At 46.7% G+C, this 20148-nt stretch overlaps 1 protein-coding gene across 1 annotated transcript; it reads left to right on the top strand.

The window, feature by feature from the left end:
* Positions 1 to 1343: 1343 nt before the first annotated feature.
* Positions 1344 to 15426, top strand: LOC119597690 (the record flags this gene model as incomplete). Its single annotated transcript, XM_037947292.1, is given in 2 exon segments — positions 1344 to 1457; positions 15176 to 15426. Coding segments are annotated over 2 exon segments (276 nt in total), but the record flags the coding sequence as incomplete, so codon positions are not given.
* Between the last annotated feature and the right edge of the window lie 4722 nt (positions 15427 to 20148).

The raw sequence follows: 20148 nt of genomic DNA, 5'->3' as shown, positions 1-20148 counted from the left end.
CCGAGCGAAAATGGCCGACCTAGCACAAGAAACGCGCGCGGCGCCACCGAAACGGATCGCCCGCCCATTAGCGCAATGAAACCGAACCGCATGAAACACGGACTTTGTGTTGCGCAACACAACGTCGGCTGCATAATGGAATTCGCAATGCGCCATTTCATTCGGCGAGCGAAATCAGGGCCGACCTCGCCTTCCGCTTTGCTCACGATGGGCCCTTTCATTCGCATGGGCTTGGTGGGCGTTCTTACTTCACACACACACACACACACACACACACACACACACACACACACACACACACACACACACACACACACACACACACACACACATTTATATGTCTTTGTGTGTGTGTGTGTGTGTGTGTGTGTGTGTGTGTGTGTGTGTGTGTGTGTGTGTGTGTGTGTGTGTGTGTGTGTGTGTGTGTGTGTGTGTGTGTGTGTGTGTGTGTGTGTGTGTGTGTGTGTGTGCATAATATAATACATAATATCCATATATATTAATTTATCTATTTATTTACCTATATAATTATATATAAATGCATCTATATGTATATATGTGTATATATATGTATATATATATATAATACACACACACTATATACATACACACACACACACACACACACACACACACACACACACACACACACACACACACACAATAAATTCTAGAATCAGCAGCAGCTGAGGCACTGAATGCATGCATAGCGCAGATGATAAACATGGAGGAAGCGAGGAAGGAAGACAGCGCTGAAATTAATTGGAGCCGGAGTGCTTGCGTGCGGGAGTTCGCTGCATATTTTCCCTCGCGTCTCCGGCCTCTGGAAAGCACTCGCTACTGGAGATGCGGCGCAAGGATTAGGGATAATGATAGGATAAAATGGAGATAAAGGTAAAGCCATGGGGATAATTGATCGGAGGGGGGGGGGCACTATTGCGAAAAGGGGGAAGAAGAAGAAATAGAGGAAATAATGGACGACTAAAAAAGGGAGTGTGGAGACGACCAAAAAAAAAAAAAAAAATCTAACTGACTTCCTGGATTCTATCCTGTCCGGGAAAATTAATATTTGTAAAATGCCTTATATTGTTTTTTTTTTTCTTCTTTTTTTTTAGAGAATAGGTAAAACAAGAGCAATTTTCCCAAACCTAAATATCCACTAAAACTCCAAACACTAAAACTCCCTCAAAAAAAAAAATAATAATAATAATAATAATTTAATTCCCACACAATCTTCTTCCTCGCCAACCACACTTAACCCTCCGACACGCAACAACCAACCAACCCAACCCAACCCAAACAAGCAAGCAAGCACAGCGCCATCGCCTTCCCCGCGAGCCTAACTTCCCTGCTCTCTCCCTGGCAGCCCCACGGCGACGGCAAGCGGACCCACGTGGCCAAGCGCACCCGCGAACACGAACTCAGCAACCGCATGGGCCACGGCGATCACCACCGCCGTAAGTACACAGACGTTTGCCTGTTTTAATATTTTGTGTGTGTGTTTATTGGTTTCGTGTAAGTATAAAGATCTGTGGGTCTTTTTGTCTTGGAAAGTGGATGGTCTTGGCGAACATTACCGCCGTAAGTAGTAAGAGATTTGCTTCTTTTTTCGTTTTTTATGATTTTTTTGTAGAGGGGGAAGGTAAAAAAAAAACATGTTTTCTATTGTTATTTCTTTTTTTCATTTGAACTGTCTTGGGAAAATGGATCACGGCGACCACCACCGCCGTAAGTACTAACACATTTGCATATATATAAAGATCCACGGGTATTTTGCTTCTGAATTGTGTTGGGAAGTGGGCCATGCTGATCACCACCGCCCGAAGTGTAAAAAGATAGGTTTTCTACTTTTTTGTGTGTGTATGTGTGTGTAGTGTTGTGTTGTTGTTGATGTGTGTGTTTGTTGTGTGTGGTATGTGTGTGTTGTGGGGTTTTTGGGGTTTTTAATGTGTGTGTGTGTGTGTGTGTGGGTGTGTTGTGTGTGTGGTTGTGTTGTGTTTGTGTGTTGTGTGGTGTTGTGTGTGTGTGGGTGGTGTGTGGGATTGTGTGTTGTGTGTGTTGTGTTTTTGTGTGTGTGTGTGTGTGTGTGTTGGGTGTGTGTGTGTGTATGTGTGTGTGTGTGTGTGTGTGTGTGTTTGTGTGTGTGTGTGTATGTGTGTGTGTGTGTGCTTTGTTGATGTGTGGGGGAAGAATGCCTTGGGAATGGAAAGCATGGGTGTAACAATATGCAAAATATTTTCTTTCTTTCTTCCTGATCGAAATGGGATGTACTTCCAGTGTTTATTCATCCTGCACCTTCGAAGTCTGTGGTTCGAGATGCGTCCCGATTCCAAGCGAAATAATCAAGTCTCTACACGTACATTTCTCAACCTTTTTTTCTCTTCGTCATCACTAGTTTCTTCTATACCCCCCCCCCCCCATCGTCGCGAAAGTCTAAGCCCAAAAAAGGTCAATTCATGGGGGAACGTTACAGTGTCCCCAACGACCTTTTCGCATGACGTCACTCAATGGCCCTGTTTCCCGAGGAGGATCATTTACGAACATTTACGAAAGGGGATGGGAGGAGAGGGGAAGGGGGAGGAGAGGGGAAGGGGGAGGAGAGGGGAAGGGGGAGGAGAGGGGAAGGGGGAGGAGAGGGGGGAAGGAAGGGGGAGAGGGGGAGGAGGAGAGGGGAGAGGGGAAAAGTGGAAGCGGAGGGTGAGGGGGTCGCTGATGATATCCTGATTATCCTGATTTCTCCTTATAGCAGGGGAGGGGAGGGGTAAGGGAGTGAGGAAAGGAGGGGAGGGGAGGGAAGGAGAAAGGGAAATGGAGGGAGAGGACGGAAAAGAGGAGGAGTGAAGGGAAGGGAAGGGGAGGGGAGAGGAGGGGAGGGGAGGGGAGGAGAGGGAAATGAAGAGACGGGAATCGAAGGAAAAGAAAGGAAAGGAAGGGAAAGGAGGAGAGGGAGCGGATGGTGTGTAGGGGTGAAAATCAGCATCTGTAACCCCTGCCGATGACCTTAATGTCCTGTCGTGGAAGTAGTTAATGGTGTCAGCTGTCAGCGGGAGTTGCTGACGATGGCAGCGCACGATGACCCGGAGGTCGTGCAGCCTGAGCGTAATCGCAACTGTCATTAGAGATCAGTGGTTAACAGACACAGTTAAGTTGGAGAGTTGACACACGGCGGATGCATGTACTTGTGATAAGGATTAAGAAGAATAGCAGTGATATTTGTAATACGATGATGATGATTATCATCAACATCAATATCATTATTATCATTATTATTATAGTATCATTATTATCAGCTGTAGTAGTAAAAGCAATGGTAATACTGTTATCATAATCATTATCATCATCAATACCTCCTTATTACTACCCGCGTTACCATTGACATCATGGGCCAGTGGACGTCAGAAACAGAACTCTGAAACAGGCCTATCGATCGGTACAAAACGGGCGACAATATTACTCCAGGTAGAACAGGTGATTGACAATGCCCATAACAGGCTGTTACAATAGGCTATGGTGGGGGGTGAAGGGCGTACTCAGAACGTCCAAACAAAGAGAGAAAAAGAGAGGAGAGAGCGAGAAAAAAAGCGAGAGAGATAAAAGAGAAAAGGAGAAAAAGAGAAAAAGGGGAGAGAAAAAAGAGAAATAGAGAGAGAGAGAGAGAGAGAGAGAGAGAGAGAGAGAGAGAGAGAGAGAGAGAGAGAGAGAGAGAGAGAGAGAGAGAGAGAGAGGAGAGAGAGAGAGAGAGAGAGAGAGAGAGAGAGAGAGAGAGAGAGAGAGAGAGAGAGAGAGAGAACTTACTCGCCACAAACACAATACTATAGTTCCGGGCTGTGTAAACAAGACATGGAGAAACTCATTCCCCCTACCCTTAGCCTCACCCCCCTCCCGACCATATTGTGCGTCGCATTTTTCGTCCTCCCCCTTCCCCCTTCTACTCTCCCCTCTTCCCCTCTTCCTCAACCTTTTCCCCCTTGCCCCTTTCTCCTCTCACCTATTCTTGTCCCCTCCTCCTCTCCCTTATTCTCATTGCTTCCTTCTCCTGTCCCCCTTTTCCCTCTTGCCCCCTTCTCCTCTCACCTATTCTTGTCCCCTTCTCCTCTCCCCTATTCTTGTCCCCTTCTCCTCTCTTATTCCTTCTCGTTCTCCTCTCACCTACTCCCTTTGCTCCCTCCTCCTCTCCCCTTTCTTCATGTTGCGCAATCTTGCTGACCCGCGTTCGATTCCCGCGCCGCCAGTGGATGGTAACCCCGGCCATTCCATGCACACAGGGGGTAATTTAGAAGCAAAATGAAACGGACAGCATGTCACACCAATAAGATCCATTGTAACAAATGGAATAAAACTAAATTATTATCATTAGATTATCAAATTAAATTAAACATGCCCTCTCCTGCCCCCCACCTCTTCTCCTCTCCCCTTTTCCCTTGACCCATCCTCATCTCCCCTATTCCCCCTGGAGAGAGAGAGAGAGAGAGAGAGAGAGAGAGAGAGAGAGAGAGAGAGAGAGAGAGAGAGAGAGAGAGAGAGAGAGAGAGAGAGAGAGAGAGAGAGAGAGAGAGAGACTTATCCCAGAGCTGCCTTTCCAGCCGGCGGTTCGGCAAACAATTCATACTGCTCTGAGGCTTGCAAGCCCTCAAGATATTTTTCACGTTTTCTTGCGACAGACCACAATGCATAAGGGGGGAGGAGGGGCCAGAGGGGAGGAGAGAGAGTGGCAGAGGGGAGGAAGAGGGAGGTAGAGGGGAGAGAGGAAGGTGGAAGATGGGAGGAGGGGGGTGGAAGGGAATGGAAGGGGGATGGCAGAGGGAAGGAGAGAGGGTGGTAGAGGGGAGAGAGGAGGGTGGAAGAAGGGAGGAAAGGGGGGGGGGGTACAGAGGAGAGAGAGTGGTAGAAGGGAGGAAGGGGGGTGCTACAGGGGCGAGTGAGGAGGTTTAGCAGAGGGGGGGGCAGTAGAGAGGGGAGAAGGAAGGCAGGGGAAAGACAATAAGAGAGAGAGAGAGAGAAACTAGAAAAGGAGAGGGAAAGTGTGAAGAGGAAATGGTCCAATAATGATAGCAATGATGCAATATAATGCAATAATATTGTTAATATGATAAATAAGGTACAAACATGGAGTAAATAATTATAATGAAAGTAATAACAACAATAATAACAATAATAATAATAATAATAATAATAATAATGATAATCGTAATAATCATAATAATAATAATAATAGCAACATTAATAATAACAATAACAACAACAACAACAACAACAACAACAACAATAATTACAATAATTACAATAATAATAATAATAATAATAATTATTATTATTATTATTAAACAAACAAATATATAAAAATAATAGCAACAACAAACAACAACTAACAACAAATAATAAAATTAATAATAATAATATATAATAATAATAATAATAATAATAAATAATAAAATAAAACAAACATAAATAGTAATAATAATAATTAATAATAATAATAACAATAATATTAATAATAATGAAATACATAAGGCTGATCCAAAAAGAAGAGCATCGGGGTCGTGACAAAGTCTTCCCTTCTCGAAAATTCGAAACACAGCTTTCTCTTCTGAAGCAAATACAGACGAGAGCATTTCCAAAGCCACTTGCGGATGCGCGCGACGGCTCGTGGGGAATCCTCGCCGCGGTGGCCACTTCTCCCCCTCTTCCTTTCTCCCTTGCTGTTATTTGAAGGGTTTGGCAGATCCTCCTTCGGCTTCTTCTTAGTCTCATTCTGTCTCTCGCTCTCTCGCTCTCTTCCCCACCCGCCCTTTTCTCCTGTCTCTTCTCCTTTTCTTTCATCTCATTTCTCACTCTCTGTCTTCGTTGTCATCTCCGTCACTATCTCTTTCTCTTTCTCTGCTTCTCTACTTCTCTGCTTCCTCCCTCAAACTTTGCCTCTCCCTTCTCTCTCTCTCTCTCTCTCTCTCTCTCTCTCTCTCTCTCTCTCTCTCTCTCTCTCTCTCTCTCTCTCTCTCTCCTCCCTCCATTTATCCATATCCTTCCCTGGTTCTATCTCCCTCCCTTCCTTTCCCCCTCCCTTCATTCCTCTTTCCTCCCTCCCTCCCTCCCGTTCCTCCCTTTCTTCCCCTTCGCTCTCTCGCTCCTCCACACCGCACTACGCCAAGGACTGAGCTGCTGGTGGAGAAGGGAGATAAAAATGATAATAAGCGCGGATGACGATAACAACCCATGCGGAAAGACGAGGAGGTAAAGAATGAAATAATAGTGAGTTAAAAGGGGCAAATGAGAAATAGTAACAATAATAATAGAGAAAATTTAATAAACAGAGAGAGAACTCACGAAAAAGTTTCCGTGTTACCAGAAAAAGAAAATTACACGATTAATACGAGGGAAAGGAACGGTAACAACAAAGGCTTAATTAACACGGGGGAAACAAAGAAAATAAAACACATTAAAAAATACAAAGCAATAACAGAACGACCTACTAATTTCATTAAAATGAAACACCACAATGAAATTAACAATCCCCATCCCTCAAAAAAAAAACAAAAATAAAATATTACACACAACACACACACAAAAAAAGAAAAAATAAACAAACTCAATCCACAAACAAATAGATAACGAACTTCCTTTTGCGCGCGAAACCTGAATTTTGGAAAACCGAAGGTCACACTCGCCCGCCTCCGCCGCCGCCGCCTCCGCCGCCACCGCCGCCCAATTACTCCAGCGCCGCCATTACTCTTAATGCTCCTTACTGGAAAGAGCCGGAACAGTAGCCCCCCCCCCCCCACACTCTCCATCCCCTCCCCCTTCCCCTTTTCTCTATCCCCACCCCACTTCCCTCTTTCTCTATCCCCTCCCCACTTCCCTCTCTATCTATCCCCTCTCCCCTTCCCCTCTTTCTCTATCGCCTTCCCCCGCCATTCTCCCTCTATCCCCTCCCCTCATCGGCTCCCCTACGGAAAAAAAGCATTATACTCCAATGCTTGCATCCTCTAATCTCCCACCCTCACAGGCAACCCCCACACCCTGACTCCAGCCCCACACCCCTCCCCCCCATCCCCTGTTCCCTCCCCTGCCAGACCACCTCCGCGATAACCTTGTTTCGCATCTCTCTCTCGCCATGAAAAAGGCAGGGCGAGGCAGGGGGTAAGGGGAGGGGGAGGGGAGGGGGAGGGGAGTGGAGGGAATGGGAGGGGGAGGGGGAGGGGGAGACATCGGTCGGTATCTCCCCGCGTGTTCTTCGCTTTCTGGTGTTCATTTTGTCTTTCTGTTATTCCCTTTCCTCCGAAAGGCTCCCTCTCCCTAACCCTCTCACCCCCTCTCTCTCTCTCTCTCTCTCTCTCTCTCTCTCTCTCTCTCTCTCTCTCTCTCTCTCTCTCTCTCTCTCTCTTTCTCTCTCTCTCCCTTTCTCTCTCTCTCCCTTTCCCTCTCTCTCCCTCCCTTTCCCCTCTCCCTTCCTTTCCCCTTTACCTCTCCCTTTCCCCTTTACCGCTCCCTTTCCCCTTTACCTCTCCCTTTCCCCTTTCCCTTTCCTTTCAATTTCCCCTCTCCCTCTTCCTTTCCTTTCACTTTCCCCTCTCCCTTTCCTTTCACTACTTTCCCCTCTCCCTTTCCTTTCACTACTTTCCCCTCTCCCTCTCCCTCTCCATAACGCGTATACATTTATGACCTCTCTGACGACCGCGGAGAGGGGGGAGGAGGCCTGGCGCCGACCGGCGTTCCGGCACTCTGCCGGCGTCCTCTTGCTCCCTGTTCCTCCGTTCGTTTTTTCTGCCGTCTCGCTGAGTTTACTTTCATTTCACCTTCCCTTAGCTCCACTGTCCCTTCCCTCTCCCTCCGTCTTTCCCCTTCCTCGTCACACCAATCTTCACTTCCCCGTCTCCCATCGTCCCTTCTTCCCTGTCCACCTCTCCTCATCTTCCTATCTCCCTCGTCCCTCTGATCTTTCAAAACTAATTCACTTTCCCCTCTCCCTCTCCCTTTTCCTTTCCCCTCTCCCTCTCCATAACGCGTATACATTTATGAATCTTCTAGAAAGACCGCGAGAAGGGGAGAGGGGGACCGGGGCACCGGCGTCCTCGCGCCCGGTCCTCGCGCCCGGCCGCGAGACCAAAGCGCCGCCGAGAACACTGTCACGGCAAACCTCCTGGCCGGACTTGTGCAACATAATGCAACCGCAATGACGCTGCCTGCTTCCTCTTGCATTGTCTGCGCCGTGTTGTCTCGGCTAGTTTCGTGTTTTTTTTCTGTGTTATAGGATAGTCTGGTGTCTTTGATAAGGTCATATAATTTATTTGTGAGGTTGGTGATGACGGACTGAAAGCAAGGTGTTAAAATAAACATCTTGGTGGCAATTTGTCACCCTGCCCTTAGCCATCACCAATCTGTCACCTTCTCTCAGTCATTACCAATCTGTAACCCTGTCCTCAGTCTTCACTAATCGGTCACCATGTCCTCGGTCATCACCAACTTGTCAAGTGCAACTTCGCCTCGACAAAAAAAAATCTCATATAATGATACTGGTCTTCGATATAAGCTTACTTGAGTAACAAAGAAAAATCAGAATGAATAAATTGTAAAAAAAAACAACAACCATAAAAAATTATGTTGATGACGACTGTGGAAGAAGCAACAACAGTTGTAATAACGTCAACAGCAAGAACAAGCACAACAAACAACAATAAAAACAATTGTTAACAAACCTCTGCAGCAAAAACGGCTACAGTGAACCAACCAAACACAAAAACAACAACAAAACTCTTAACCACCTGGACAATGCAATCAAGGCCAACGGACGTGACAAACAAGAAAAACACTGAGAAGGCTGGCAGACACACTAACAAGCAAACAAACAAACAAACAGCCCCGCCAAGGAAGGCCTCGAGACAGGAGCCATCTGGCGGCGGTGGCACGCACTTCCTCGGATCTGGCACCAGGATATTGCTACTGACGTCCATGAGGGAGAGGGGAGGGGGAGGGGGAGGGGAGATGATGACAGAGGGAGGAGGGGAGGGCTGATGAGAAGGGGAGGGGGGGAGAGATGATAAGAGGGGGAGGTGGAGAGGGGTGATGAGAAGGGGAGGGGGGAGAGATGATAAGAGGGGGAGGTGGAGAGAGGTGATGAAAAGGGAGGGTAGAGAGATGTAGGGAGGGAGAAGAGTGTTGAGAAGAGAGGGAAGAAGACGGAGGAGCGTGGCAGATGGGGAAAAAGAGGAGAGAAAATGAAGGGAGGTGACAGGTGAGGAAAGGAGAAGGAAGAAAAGAGAGAAGGGGAAGGAAGGGGAGGAAAAAGAAGAAAGAATGGGAAGAGTGATGAGAAAGAGAGGAATAGAGAAGAGAAAGGAAAACAAGAGGAGAAAGAAGATGTAAGGAAAACAAGAGGAGAAAGAAGATGTAAGGAAAAAGGGGAGGCGGGTATGGAAACGAAAAGGGGAGGAGAAGAAAAAGAAAATTGGTAGGAGCAGAGAAGAAGTGGGAGAAGAGAGGGAGAAGAGAGATAACAGTCGAAGAGTAAGACAAGAACAAAACAAAACCTACTCTTTTATCACTCACATCATCATCACCTATCACAACACTGACCTAATTTACCTCCTAACACGTGACCCTCAAGTTCTCATCGACACGACCTCGCTCGTTTAAAACTTCAATGACCACGATCACTCGCCTCCCCCAATGACCCACTCCCCTCCCCTCCCCCCAAGACCCACTCCCCCACCTGTGACCCTACGATCCACCCCCACCCCCTTGGCCCACCCGCTGTTATGCCGATGTCTGCAAACACATCAACACAGCACAGCACACGTGGACTAACAGGCCCCCAAGGTTACTGGGAGGTGAGAAGGGGCAGGAAGAAGTACGCATGGGAAGAAAGACGAAGAGGATGGGGAGGAAGACTAGGCTATGGATGGATAAAGGGATGAAGAAAGAAGGTATACAGGTAAGAGATGACGGCAGGATTGATCTGATCTGATGAATCTATTACGCCCAATGGACGACAAACAAATTTACAGAGAAGTACAAAAGGAGGAGGGAGGGAGGAAGAGAGAGATGGAAGGAAGAGAGAGGGAGAAAGAGAGCGAGGGAGGAAGAGAGCGAGGAAGAGAGAGAAAAAAAAAGAGAAAAAGAGAGAAAGAGAGAGGGGAAAAGAGAGACGGGAGGAGAGTGAGAGGGAGGAGAGAAGAGAGGGGGGAGGAAGAGAGAGAGAGAGAGAGAGATCATCTTTATGCACCTAAAACTAAATAGTCCATGATGCTTTTACAATCATATCTGATAAGAATTCCTTATGCCGCGACGATAACACCAACGAAACTGTTTACAATGAAAACACCCACTCAATGCAATGACCGCGGGATAATGCTAATCGTACAACAGGATGTAAGTGTTTTTGCGCATCGAAGAATAAGCCATGACTTCGACTGCGCGCCGGTGGTGACTTGCGCAGTTCGCTAAATAGTCATCAGAACTCCTTTCCCTTCCGAGCCACACATCCTGCAGGACATAAGCAGCACAGCTAACCATCCAACCTTGCAATGCAATTTCCACCTAGAAGAATATTATGAAAACCTTGTGATTTACGTCCTTGAAACTTGCTAAGACGGTGCCCCACATTTTGAGAGAAAAAGGTCTAAAAGAAAACTGCTTTTAAAAATAGGGTTCAGAGGAGATCTAGACGTCTGATCAACTTACTGGAGGAAATCCCTGCGCTGAAAGGGTATCAAGTAAAGTGACGCATGGACAATGCGATGGAAGAATAATGAATTTTAGTCTAAGAGAGAGAGAGAGAGAGAGAGAGAGAGAGAGAGAGAGAGAGAGAGAGAGAGAGAGAGAGAGAGAGAGAGAGAGAGAGAGAGAGAGAGAGAGCAAATAAAGAGGCAATGAAGAGATGATACAAAAATACAAAAATGGATAACACACAAACCAGACCAATAAAAACAAAATAAAAATAGAGAACAACTAATAAATCAACCCAACGAGTCAATTAACCAACCTACCAAGCAATCAACAAATAAATACCTTGCAACCAATCCACAAGTAACCAAACAAGCAATATCAAACAAACGAGAACAATCAACCCGAATACGCAAACCAATCAACTACACACAAAACTAACAAGCAAACTAACCATAATCTTAGTCGAACTTAACTAGAACTACAACCAACCAAACAAAAAGGCCTAAACAAACGACTACGACATACCAAACCACGCAAACAGAGCTAACAAACAAACGACTACACAGGCAACCAATTCAAGCCAGCCCAACAAGCAAACGACCGCGAACACAAACAACCAATTCAAGCCAGCCCAACAAGCAAACGACCGCAACAAACAACCAATTCAAGCCAGCCCAACAAGCAAACGACCGCAACAACAAACAACCTGACAAGCAGACAGCCCGATTTCGGCTTCGAAGGTCGGTCACAGCGCGCCAACAAGAAGTAAAAGGACACTTCCGGCGACGGGTGGAGTGAGGGCGGGGGTAAGGGAGGGGGGGGGAGAGAAACAGGGACAGGGTCAGGGAGAGAGAGAGAGAGAAAAGGGGGAAAGAGATGGAGGAGAGGTGAATGAGAGAGTGGTAAGAGGGGGAGGGGAAGAGGGATGAGAAAGCAAGAAGGAGCGAGGGATGAGGAAGAAGAGAGGGATAACAGAGGATAGGGGAAAAAGAGACGATGGAGGGGAGAAGGAGAGAAGGCGAAAAAAGGGTCGTCCTTGTTAGCACGGCAAACACAGCCGTCGCTTCCCATCGATTACCGGGTGCGATGGGTCGGTCGTTCGAGGCGTCGAGGGGGACTTGCGAACACTTAAAAATCCTTCGCCGTGACCTCGCGCTCGCCCTTCTCACCTGGACCCGAGACCCAGGACATAAGAAGGGAAATGCGTGAGAATATAAATAAATAAATATATAATGACATTCCCGTCGTGGACCCCCATCCCCCCTCCCTTTCCCCTTTATGAAAAAAATGCCGAAAATATACGGATAAGAATGAATCATTTCGCGATGGTGTGCGTTATGACGTCATGAAACCAAAGCTATTTTGGAATGACGTGATTTTATAGAAAATGTGATAAGGAACGTCGTTTGCATGTTTTCCATTGAAGAATTAATAACTCACTCACAACTTTATTCAAAATTTCTTACAAGGCTGTGTAGTCTTGATGAGGATAATGGTTATTAGTGACAATGATAATGAACATAATCAAAAAATAAAAGTTAAACAAACGGCAGGATTAATACAAAGACATAGAACGACAGAAAACAGAACCAATAAGGAACAGGGAAAAGGAAAAGTAACGAAAACAAGCAACGAGAGAGGAGAAGGGAAAGGGGAAAGAGAGGGAAGGGGGGGGGTAGAACGCCAACCATGAATGGAAAATGAACGTCCTCTATGTAAAGGAAAGAGGGGAAAATACACAAAACGTAACATACAGGACAATATAAGGGAGGGGACCCGGAGGCAGAAAGGAAGCGAGGGGGGAAGGGTGAGGGTTGAGGGTGAGGGAGTGAGGGTGAGGGAGAGGGTGAGGGGGGAGGTTGGGAGAGATGGAGTGATGGAGGGATAGATAGATAGATAGATAGATAAATAAATAGATGGATGGATGAATGGAGGAAGAGGAAAAGGAGAGGAAGAGGAGAGGAAAGGAGAGAGAGAAAGACAGACAGACAGGGCGAAAGAGATGGTGGGAGAGGGAGGGAAATGCAAATGGAGAGGAAGCAGGAGAGGGAGAGAAAAGGGGGAAGAACGTGACAAGAGTTGAGACAGGGAGAGAGGGGAGCGGCAAGAACCAAGGCCAGGCCGACTGGGGCTGAGGATGACCAGCTGAAGGGGTGGAATGGGGGGGCAAAAGGTGAGAAATGAAAGAGAGAGGGAGAGGGGAGAGAGAAAGAGTGGAGAGGAAGGGAAAGGAAAGGAAAGGAGAGGAGAGGAGAGGAGAGGAAAGGAGAGGAGAGGAGAGGAAAGGAAAGGAAAGGAAAGGAAAGGAAAGGAAGAGAAAGAGAAAGAGAAAGAGAAAGAGAAAGAGAAAGAGAGAGAGAGAGAGAGAGAGAGAGAGAGAGAGAGAGAGCGAGCGAGAGCGAGGATCCGGGGAGACAGAGGAAGGGAAAGGTGTTGGTGAAAGAAGAAGAGAGAAAGGTAAAGGTAGATAAGAGTGAGTGCGTGAGTGAGTGGATGTGCGTGCGTGCATCCGTGTGTCCGTGCATCCACGTCCGTGTCCATGAGCACGAGCATGTGAGCGTGGATGAGCCAAAAATCTCCTTTCCCTTTCTGAATATCCTAAACTTTCTCTCGCATTCTCGAGGGTGAACTGATTGCCGTAATGAACCTGAATAAATGTCACTTAACTTCTGCTTTCCATTCCTCTGAAATGGCAAGTGTTAACAAAGCCGAAAACAAGCAAGCAAGCAAAAACATTCAAGAAGCACGTAAATGATAGATGGTCGCATACTACACACACACACACACACTCACACACACACACACACACACACACACACAACACCCACACACACACACCACACACACACACACACACCACACACACACCACACACACACACAAACACACACAACACACACACACACACACACCACAACAACACACACACACACACACAAACAACACCACACACACACACACACACAACACCCAACACACACACACAACACACACACACACACACACACACACACACACACAACACGATAACATACCCACACCAAACATACTATTCACATCAAAATTCCCAAACCAACCACCCCTCACACTACTACCATAAAGCACACACACCCATTACAACCACTACAACCTCACACACCAACCCACACCACACTCACACCCACACCAAAAAATGGGGGCAAGTGGTGGGATTGGTGGTGGTGGGAGGTGGGGGTATGTGGTGTAGTGTGGGGATCGAGGGGTCGTTTGGGGACAGGGGAGCACACAGCACACACACTACACACACACAACAACGACACACACACACACCACAACATACGACACATTACACACAAGAGCAAAACACACACATACGACACACAAACAGACTAAACACACACACACACAAACAAAAAACAAAACACAACCACACGCCAAACATACAAACCAACTAAACAAAAAGCCCACACACTCCCATAAAAGCAACCACACCCATTATTATTCCCTTAAAACCTTTCCTGCCCCTTAACCCTCCCACCCCCACTCCCAAGCCCTACACCAAATGGGGGTGAGGGTGGGGAGTGGTGGTGGTGGTGGGGGGGGTTGGGTTTGTGGTGGTAGGGGTGGTGATGGTGGTGGTGGTAGGGGTGGTGATGGTGGTGGTGGTGGGGGTGTTGGTGGGGTGTTGTGGTTGTGGTGGTGGGGGGTGGTGAGGGGGGTGAGAATGGTGATGGTAGGGGTGATGATGGTGATGATGGGGGTGCTGGTGGTGGGGGTGGTGATGGTGGTAGTGGGGGATGGTGAGGGGTGGTGATGGTGTTCTTGTTCTTGTTGCTTCTGCTGCCGTTCGTTTGTTTTCATTCATTAATTTCGAATTACGTCATCATTTCTGCGACTCTGATCACTCCGATGGAAGCGAGGATGAGTCTATTTAACGGTGGACTTAACTCGTCGCCTCTATTCATCTATCCTAATTGATCCGTACACGGTATTAGGTGCCAATTCTAATTCATGGTAAACTGTTATTCATATTCTTCACTAACGGAAAAAACGTCATATTTGATTTATACTTCATGGTTTATGAAGTTTATCAATGGGGGGAAAGAAGGGGGTAAAGGGGGGGTAAGGGGGGTGTCCGTGAATGGAGGATTTATCAGATTAACTACTTAATTTTAGTGGTTTCTGTTCCCCAAATCTTGTGATATAACAAATACTCTTTCTTACTGTTAGATAATTAAAATATGGATATTAAGCAAAACACACACACCACTACACATCACACAGTGCACACACACACACACACACACTACGACAACACACACACACACACCTACTACACGCAACACAACAACACGCAACACAGCACACAACACACACACACACCCACACACACCACACACACACACACACACACACACACACACACACACACACACACACACACACACACACACACACACACACACACACACACACACACACACACACACCCTCCCCTTCCATCTCGCACTCACCAGCCCCTCTCCTCCTCCCGCAGGAGACCACAGCCTTGGCCACAAGACGGACGCCCACAAGAACAACTCGACCCACAGCGCCCACCGCCCCGCCCAGCACAAGCTCGAGGGCGCCCACAAGGCCGAGGCGCGCAAGGCCCTAGCGCACAGGAACGCCGGCGGCAGCAAGGGCGCCAAGACCCCAGGAGGTGACGCCGGCAGCAACCACGACGCCAAGGACCTGCAGCTGCAACACATCACCGAGCACAACATCGAGAAGAAGCACGAGGATAAGGTGAGGACACCGGCGGGGGTGCCTGGGGGGGGGAAGGGGGAAGGGGGAAGGGGGAGCGGGGGAATGGGATGTCTCGGGGAAGCGGGGGGGAAGGGGAAGGGGGCGGGGGTGGGCTTCGCTTTGGGGTTGAAGGATTTGCAAGCACCTCTGCTCCTCGAGGCCTTCGCCCTTACTCGAGACTAACGCTTCCTGCGCACTGGCCGAGGTTTATTTTTTTGTATCTTTCACATCCATTCCAACACTCTACTTGGGCCTCTCCCTTTAAAAAATATGTAGGTCTCTCTCTAACTCTAAAAAGAATAAAAAGCTACGTAGGTCAATCTCTAATCCCTTTTTAAAGACGTCTTTCTCGCCCTTTTAAAAAATCTACTTGGGTCTGTCCTTAACCCATTGAAAAGATCTTAGGTCTCTCCCCCAAAAAAATCTACAATCTCTCCCTCTCTTTCTTTCTTTCTTTCTTTCTCTCTCTCTCTCTCTCTCTCTCTCTCTCTCTCTCTCTCTCTCTCTCTCTCTCTCTCTCTCTTCTCTCTCCTCTCTCTCTCTCTCTCCCTCCTCTCCTCCCTCTCTCCCTCTCCTCCCTCCCTCCTCCTCCCTCCCTCCCTCCCTCCCTCTCTCTCTCTCTTTCTCTCTCGTATTCTATATCAATCTATTTACGTCTCAACCTAGTCTCTACCCTTACTCCATTCCCTCCTCCTCTCTTACTTTATTCCTCTCTATCTCTGTCACCTTTTATCACCGTCGTTCCCTTTCAACACGGCTCGCCTAACGCTCTTCTATGTTCACACTTTCCACCCTTTTTCTTTCTTATTCTTTCCTAGTTCCCCCTTCTCTCCCCTTCGCCCCTCCTTCTCGACGTGCAAGGAGCGAGGGAGGATTGACAGCCAAGTTATATGGACGATCTTGTCTTCTGTTTCTGGGCACCGAGGCAGAAATGAGAGAAATGGAGAAAGAGAAGGAGAAAGGAAGAGAGAAAATGGGATAACTGATGGAGCAGAAGGGAATGAGAATAAATTTAGCCGAAACGAGGGAAAGAGAAACAAAAAGAAAGAGAAGAAGGGAAGAGAAAAACAGGAATAACTAACAGAGAAATAAATAAGGGAATCAGAATAAAGGGAAGAAAGAATTTGGCCGAAATGAGGGAAAAGGAGAAAAAAAGGAAAGAATGAGGGGGAGAGAGGGAGAGAAAAAAAGGACAAAATGAGAGGGAGAGAGTAAGAGAAAAAAAAAGGCAATACCTGATGGATCTAAAATAATGGAAGAAAGAATGTGGAGAAAGAAAAAGAGAAGAGGAAACTACTGATGTGGTAAAAAATGAAGAAAACGAGAGTAATGAAAACATGGGAGAGAAAAGGGAATCAGTGATGTAGTAAAAATGAGAGAGTGAGAGTTGTACGCCTACTAATGCTCCGTGTTGCAGGTGCAATACGGTGAAATGCAACTTTCGCGGTATTCCATTTACTGATTTGATGTTCCCAGAAAAATGAGTTTCTTGGCTATTTAGAATTCACTCCCCTCCCCTCTTTCATTTTCTCTCCGCTTCTCTTCTCTTTCTCTCTCGCCATCTCCATCTCTATCTCCATCTCTATCTCTATCACTATCTCTATTCGCTCTCCCATTATAGCCCACCTTCAAAATCCTTATTCCCCTCCATTTCTTCCCCATTACATCATGCAAGACAAAAGGTACCTCCCTCCCTCAATCCGCCCCACCCATCCCCTTCCCCAATCCCGCCCCACCCACCCCCTTCCCCAATCCCGCCCCCTTCCCTCCTTACTCCCTTCCCCAATCCCGCCCCCTTTCCCCTTACTCAACCCCGCCCCAATACCTAAATGAACAGAAAAGAAAAGAAAATCTCCTCCCCTTTTTCGCTCAGTCAAATAATCATTTCTCTTCCTTTTCCCCCTTTTTTCTAAAACATATAGATCTTAATTGAAACTGCTGGAATACGTCTCTCCTCCCCCCGCCCCCCATTCCCCCCCTTCGTCTCCTTTCTTCCCACAACCACAAGCTTCCCTTTCTCTATAAAAAAAATGTAACAAATAATGTGACAATAACCATAACTGCAATAATAATATCAGTAGTAGTAGTAGTAGTAGTAGTAGTAGTAGTAGTAGCAGTAGCAGCAGTAGTAGTAGTAGTAGTAGCAGTAGTAGTAGTAGTAGCAGTAATAGTAGTAGCAGCAGCAGCAGTGGAAATAATGATGATGTTGATGATGATGATGATAATGATAATGATAATGATAATGATGATGATGATGATGATGATGATGATGATGATGATGATGATGATGATGATGATGTTGATGATGATGATGATGATGATGATGATGATGATGATGATGATGATGATGATGATGATGATGATGATGATGATGATGATGACAATAATAATAATGATAACAATGATAATAATGATAGCAATAATAATAATAATAATAATAATAATAATAATGATAATAATAATAATGATAATAATAATAATATAAAGGTGACAAAGAGAAACATATCTACCAATACACGTTCTCCTCAATTCAGTCTCTATGGATCCTGCAACACGGGAATAAACTCTCTCTCTCTCTCTCTCTCTCTCTCTCTCTCTCTCTCCTCTCTCTCTCTCTCTCTCTCTCTCTCTCTCTCTCTCTCTCTCTCACTCTCTCACACACACAGACACACAGACACACAGACACACAGACACACAGACACACACACACACACACACACACACAGACACAGACACACACACACACAATAATAACAGCAATAATAATAATAATAATAATAATAATAATAATAATAATAATAATAATAATAAATAATAATAATAATAAACTAATTAATAAAATACACATGTACAGCTAGCCGTAACCCAACCTCCCCCCCTCCCCACCTCCCTCCTGGTCCTAGATGAACCGGATACTGTCCCCATACAGTTGCCCCCCCCCCACCTCCTCCCCCTTCCCCCCCCTCTTGCACCTATCCCAACCGACCCTAAATATATAACATTTCTCCTGAACCTGATATAGAAGAAATAACCTCAACCCCCAACCCCCCATCCCCCCCAAATCCCCCCACCTTCCGTAGCTCTCGTTCCCAAGCGCCTTCCCTTCGTTCTTCTGAGTCTTACACACAGAGGTGGAGGAGGGGGGGGGTTGGGGAGGAGAAGGGTAGCAGAGGAGAGGGACGGGGAGGAGATGGGGAGGGACGGGCAGGAGATGGGGAGGGAAGGGAAAGTAGGAGGAGAGGAACGGGGAGGAGTTGGGGAGGGAAGGGAAAGTAGGAGAGGAGAGGTGCGGGGAGGGGGTGGGGAGGGAAGGGAAGGTATAATAGGAGAAGGGAGGGGAGGAGAGCGTAGGGTATGGGGTGTGTTGGGGGAGAACAAGGAAAGGGAAGGGAAGGATAGGAGTAGGGGAGAGGGACAAGGACAAGGAGGGGAAGGGAGAAAGGGAGGTGAGGGTGGGATAGGGAGTAGGGGCGGGGGAGGGAGTGGGAAGGTGGGTATAACCTGCCCGGGTTCCCACGCCGTGACGACGTAATCAAATGAACAGAGGCGAGCGGTGAGAAGGTCGGAGACTTGGATACAGGTTGCAAGCGAAACGTTGTTTCACATCTTGATCACACACTCACACACTCACACACACACACACACACACACACACACACACACACACACACACACACACACACACACACACACACACACACACACACACACACACACACACACACACACACACACACACACACACACACACACACACACTTCTTTTGACATTTACAATAACGCCATAGAGATAAAAGGAAGAAAACACAATGAAGGCTGATAACAGGCAAACCGCAGAGTTTAGAAACAAATCTAAAATTCTAAGAAAAAACACGAGAGAATTCTGGCCATGGCAATGATGAATAGCCCTGTAGTGTGCATAAGCTGGAGAGACTAAAACCCGGATGTCTTATAGGCCCGCCAAAATCGTGTAAGAGAAACAAAGAAAAAAAATCAATCAAAAGTATTCATTCCGCAAAAGAGATCCATCAAAAATCAAACAAATGAAATTACAGATTTCTGTATTCTTACCACATTAAACTAAATAACACCACTTGCTGCTAAAATGAATGAATAAATACATCTCTGGTAAATATACACTCCTTTTGTCAACTGTTACCCACTGACTCCACAAAAGATGAATTCTATAGTAGGCCATACATACTAAGCCTAAGCCCTAGAAAATGTTAATCTGCCGCTAGGCCTCGAGTACAAAAGCAAAAGGATGGGTAAAGGAGGAATAAAGAAGATAAGAGGGGGGGGGGGACGGGAAGGCAGAACCGACGGACAGGGAGAAAAACAGCCACGCAGGTGGGCTGACAGGTAGACAGATGGAGAAACGAGGAGAGAGGAACGGACAGAGGGAGAGGGCGAGGAAGGGGAGAGGGAAAGAGGGAAGGGGGAAAGAGGGAAGGAGAGGAAGGAGAGAGAGGGAGAGGGAGAGGGAGAGGCAGAGGGAGGGAGAGGAAGTGGAAGTGGAAGAGAGAGATGAACCGGGCAAAGGGACGGGTAAGGCGGAGTGAGAGATGGATAAACGGAAGCATATGCACATAATTACAATCATTTCCTTGGACATTTTAAATTTTAATGCCATATACGAACAATAAATAGAAGGAAGTATATCAGAGTATCTGTCAAGCAAGTAATGTTTCAAAAGGCGATTTGAAACTTCTAGAAGGAAGT

This window comes from Penaeus monodon, chromosome 39 (assembly GCF_015228065.2).
Source record: "Penaeus monodon isolate SGIC_2016 chromosome 39, NSTDA_Pmon_1, whole genome shotgun sequence".
NCBI classification, from domain to species: Eukaryota; Metazoa; Arthropoda; class Malacostraca; order Decapoda; family Penaeidae; genus Penaeus; species Penaeus monodon.
The sequence above is the reverse complement of the archived record's forward strand: the minus strand, read 5'-3'. Positions and strand labels throughout refer to the sequence as shown.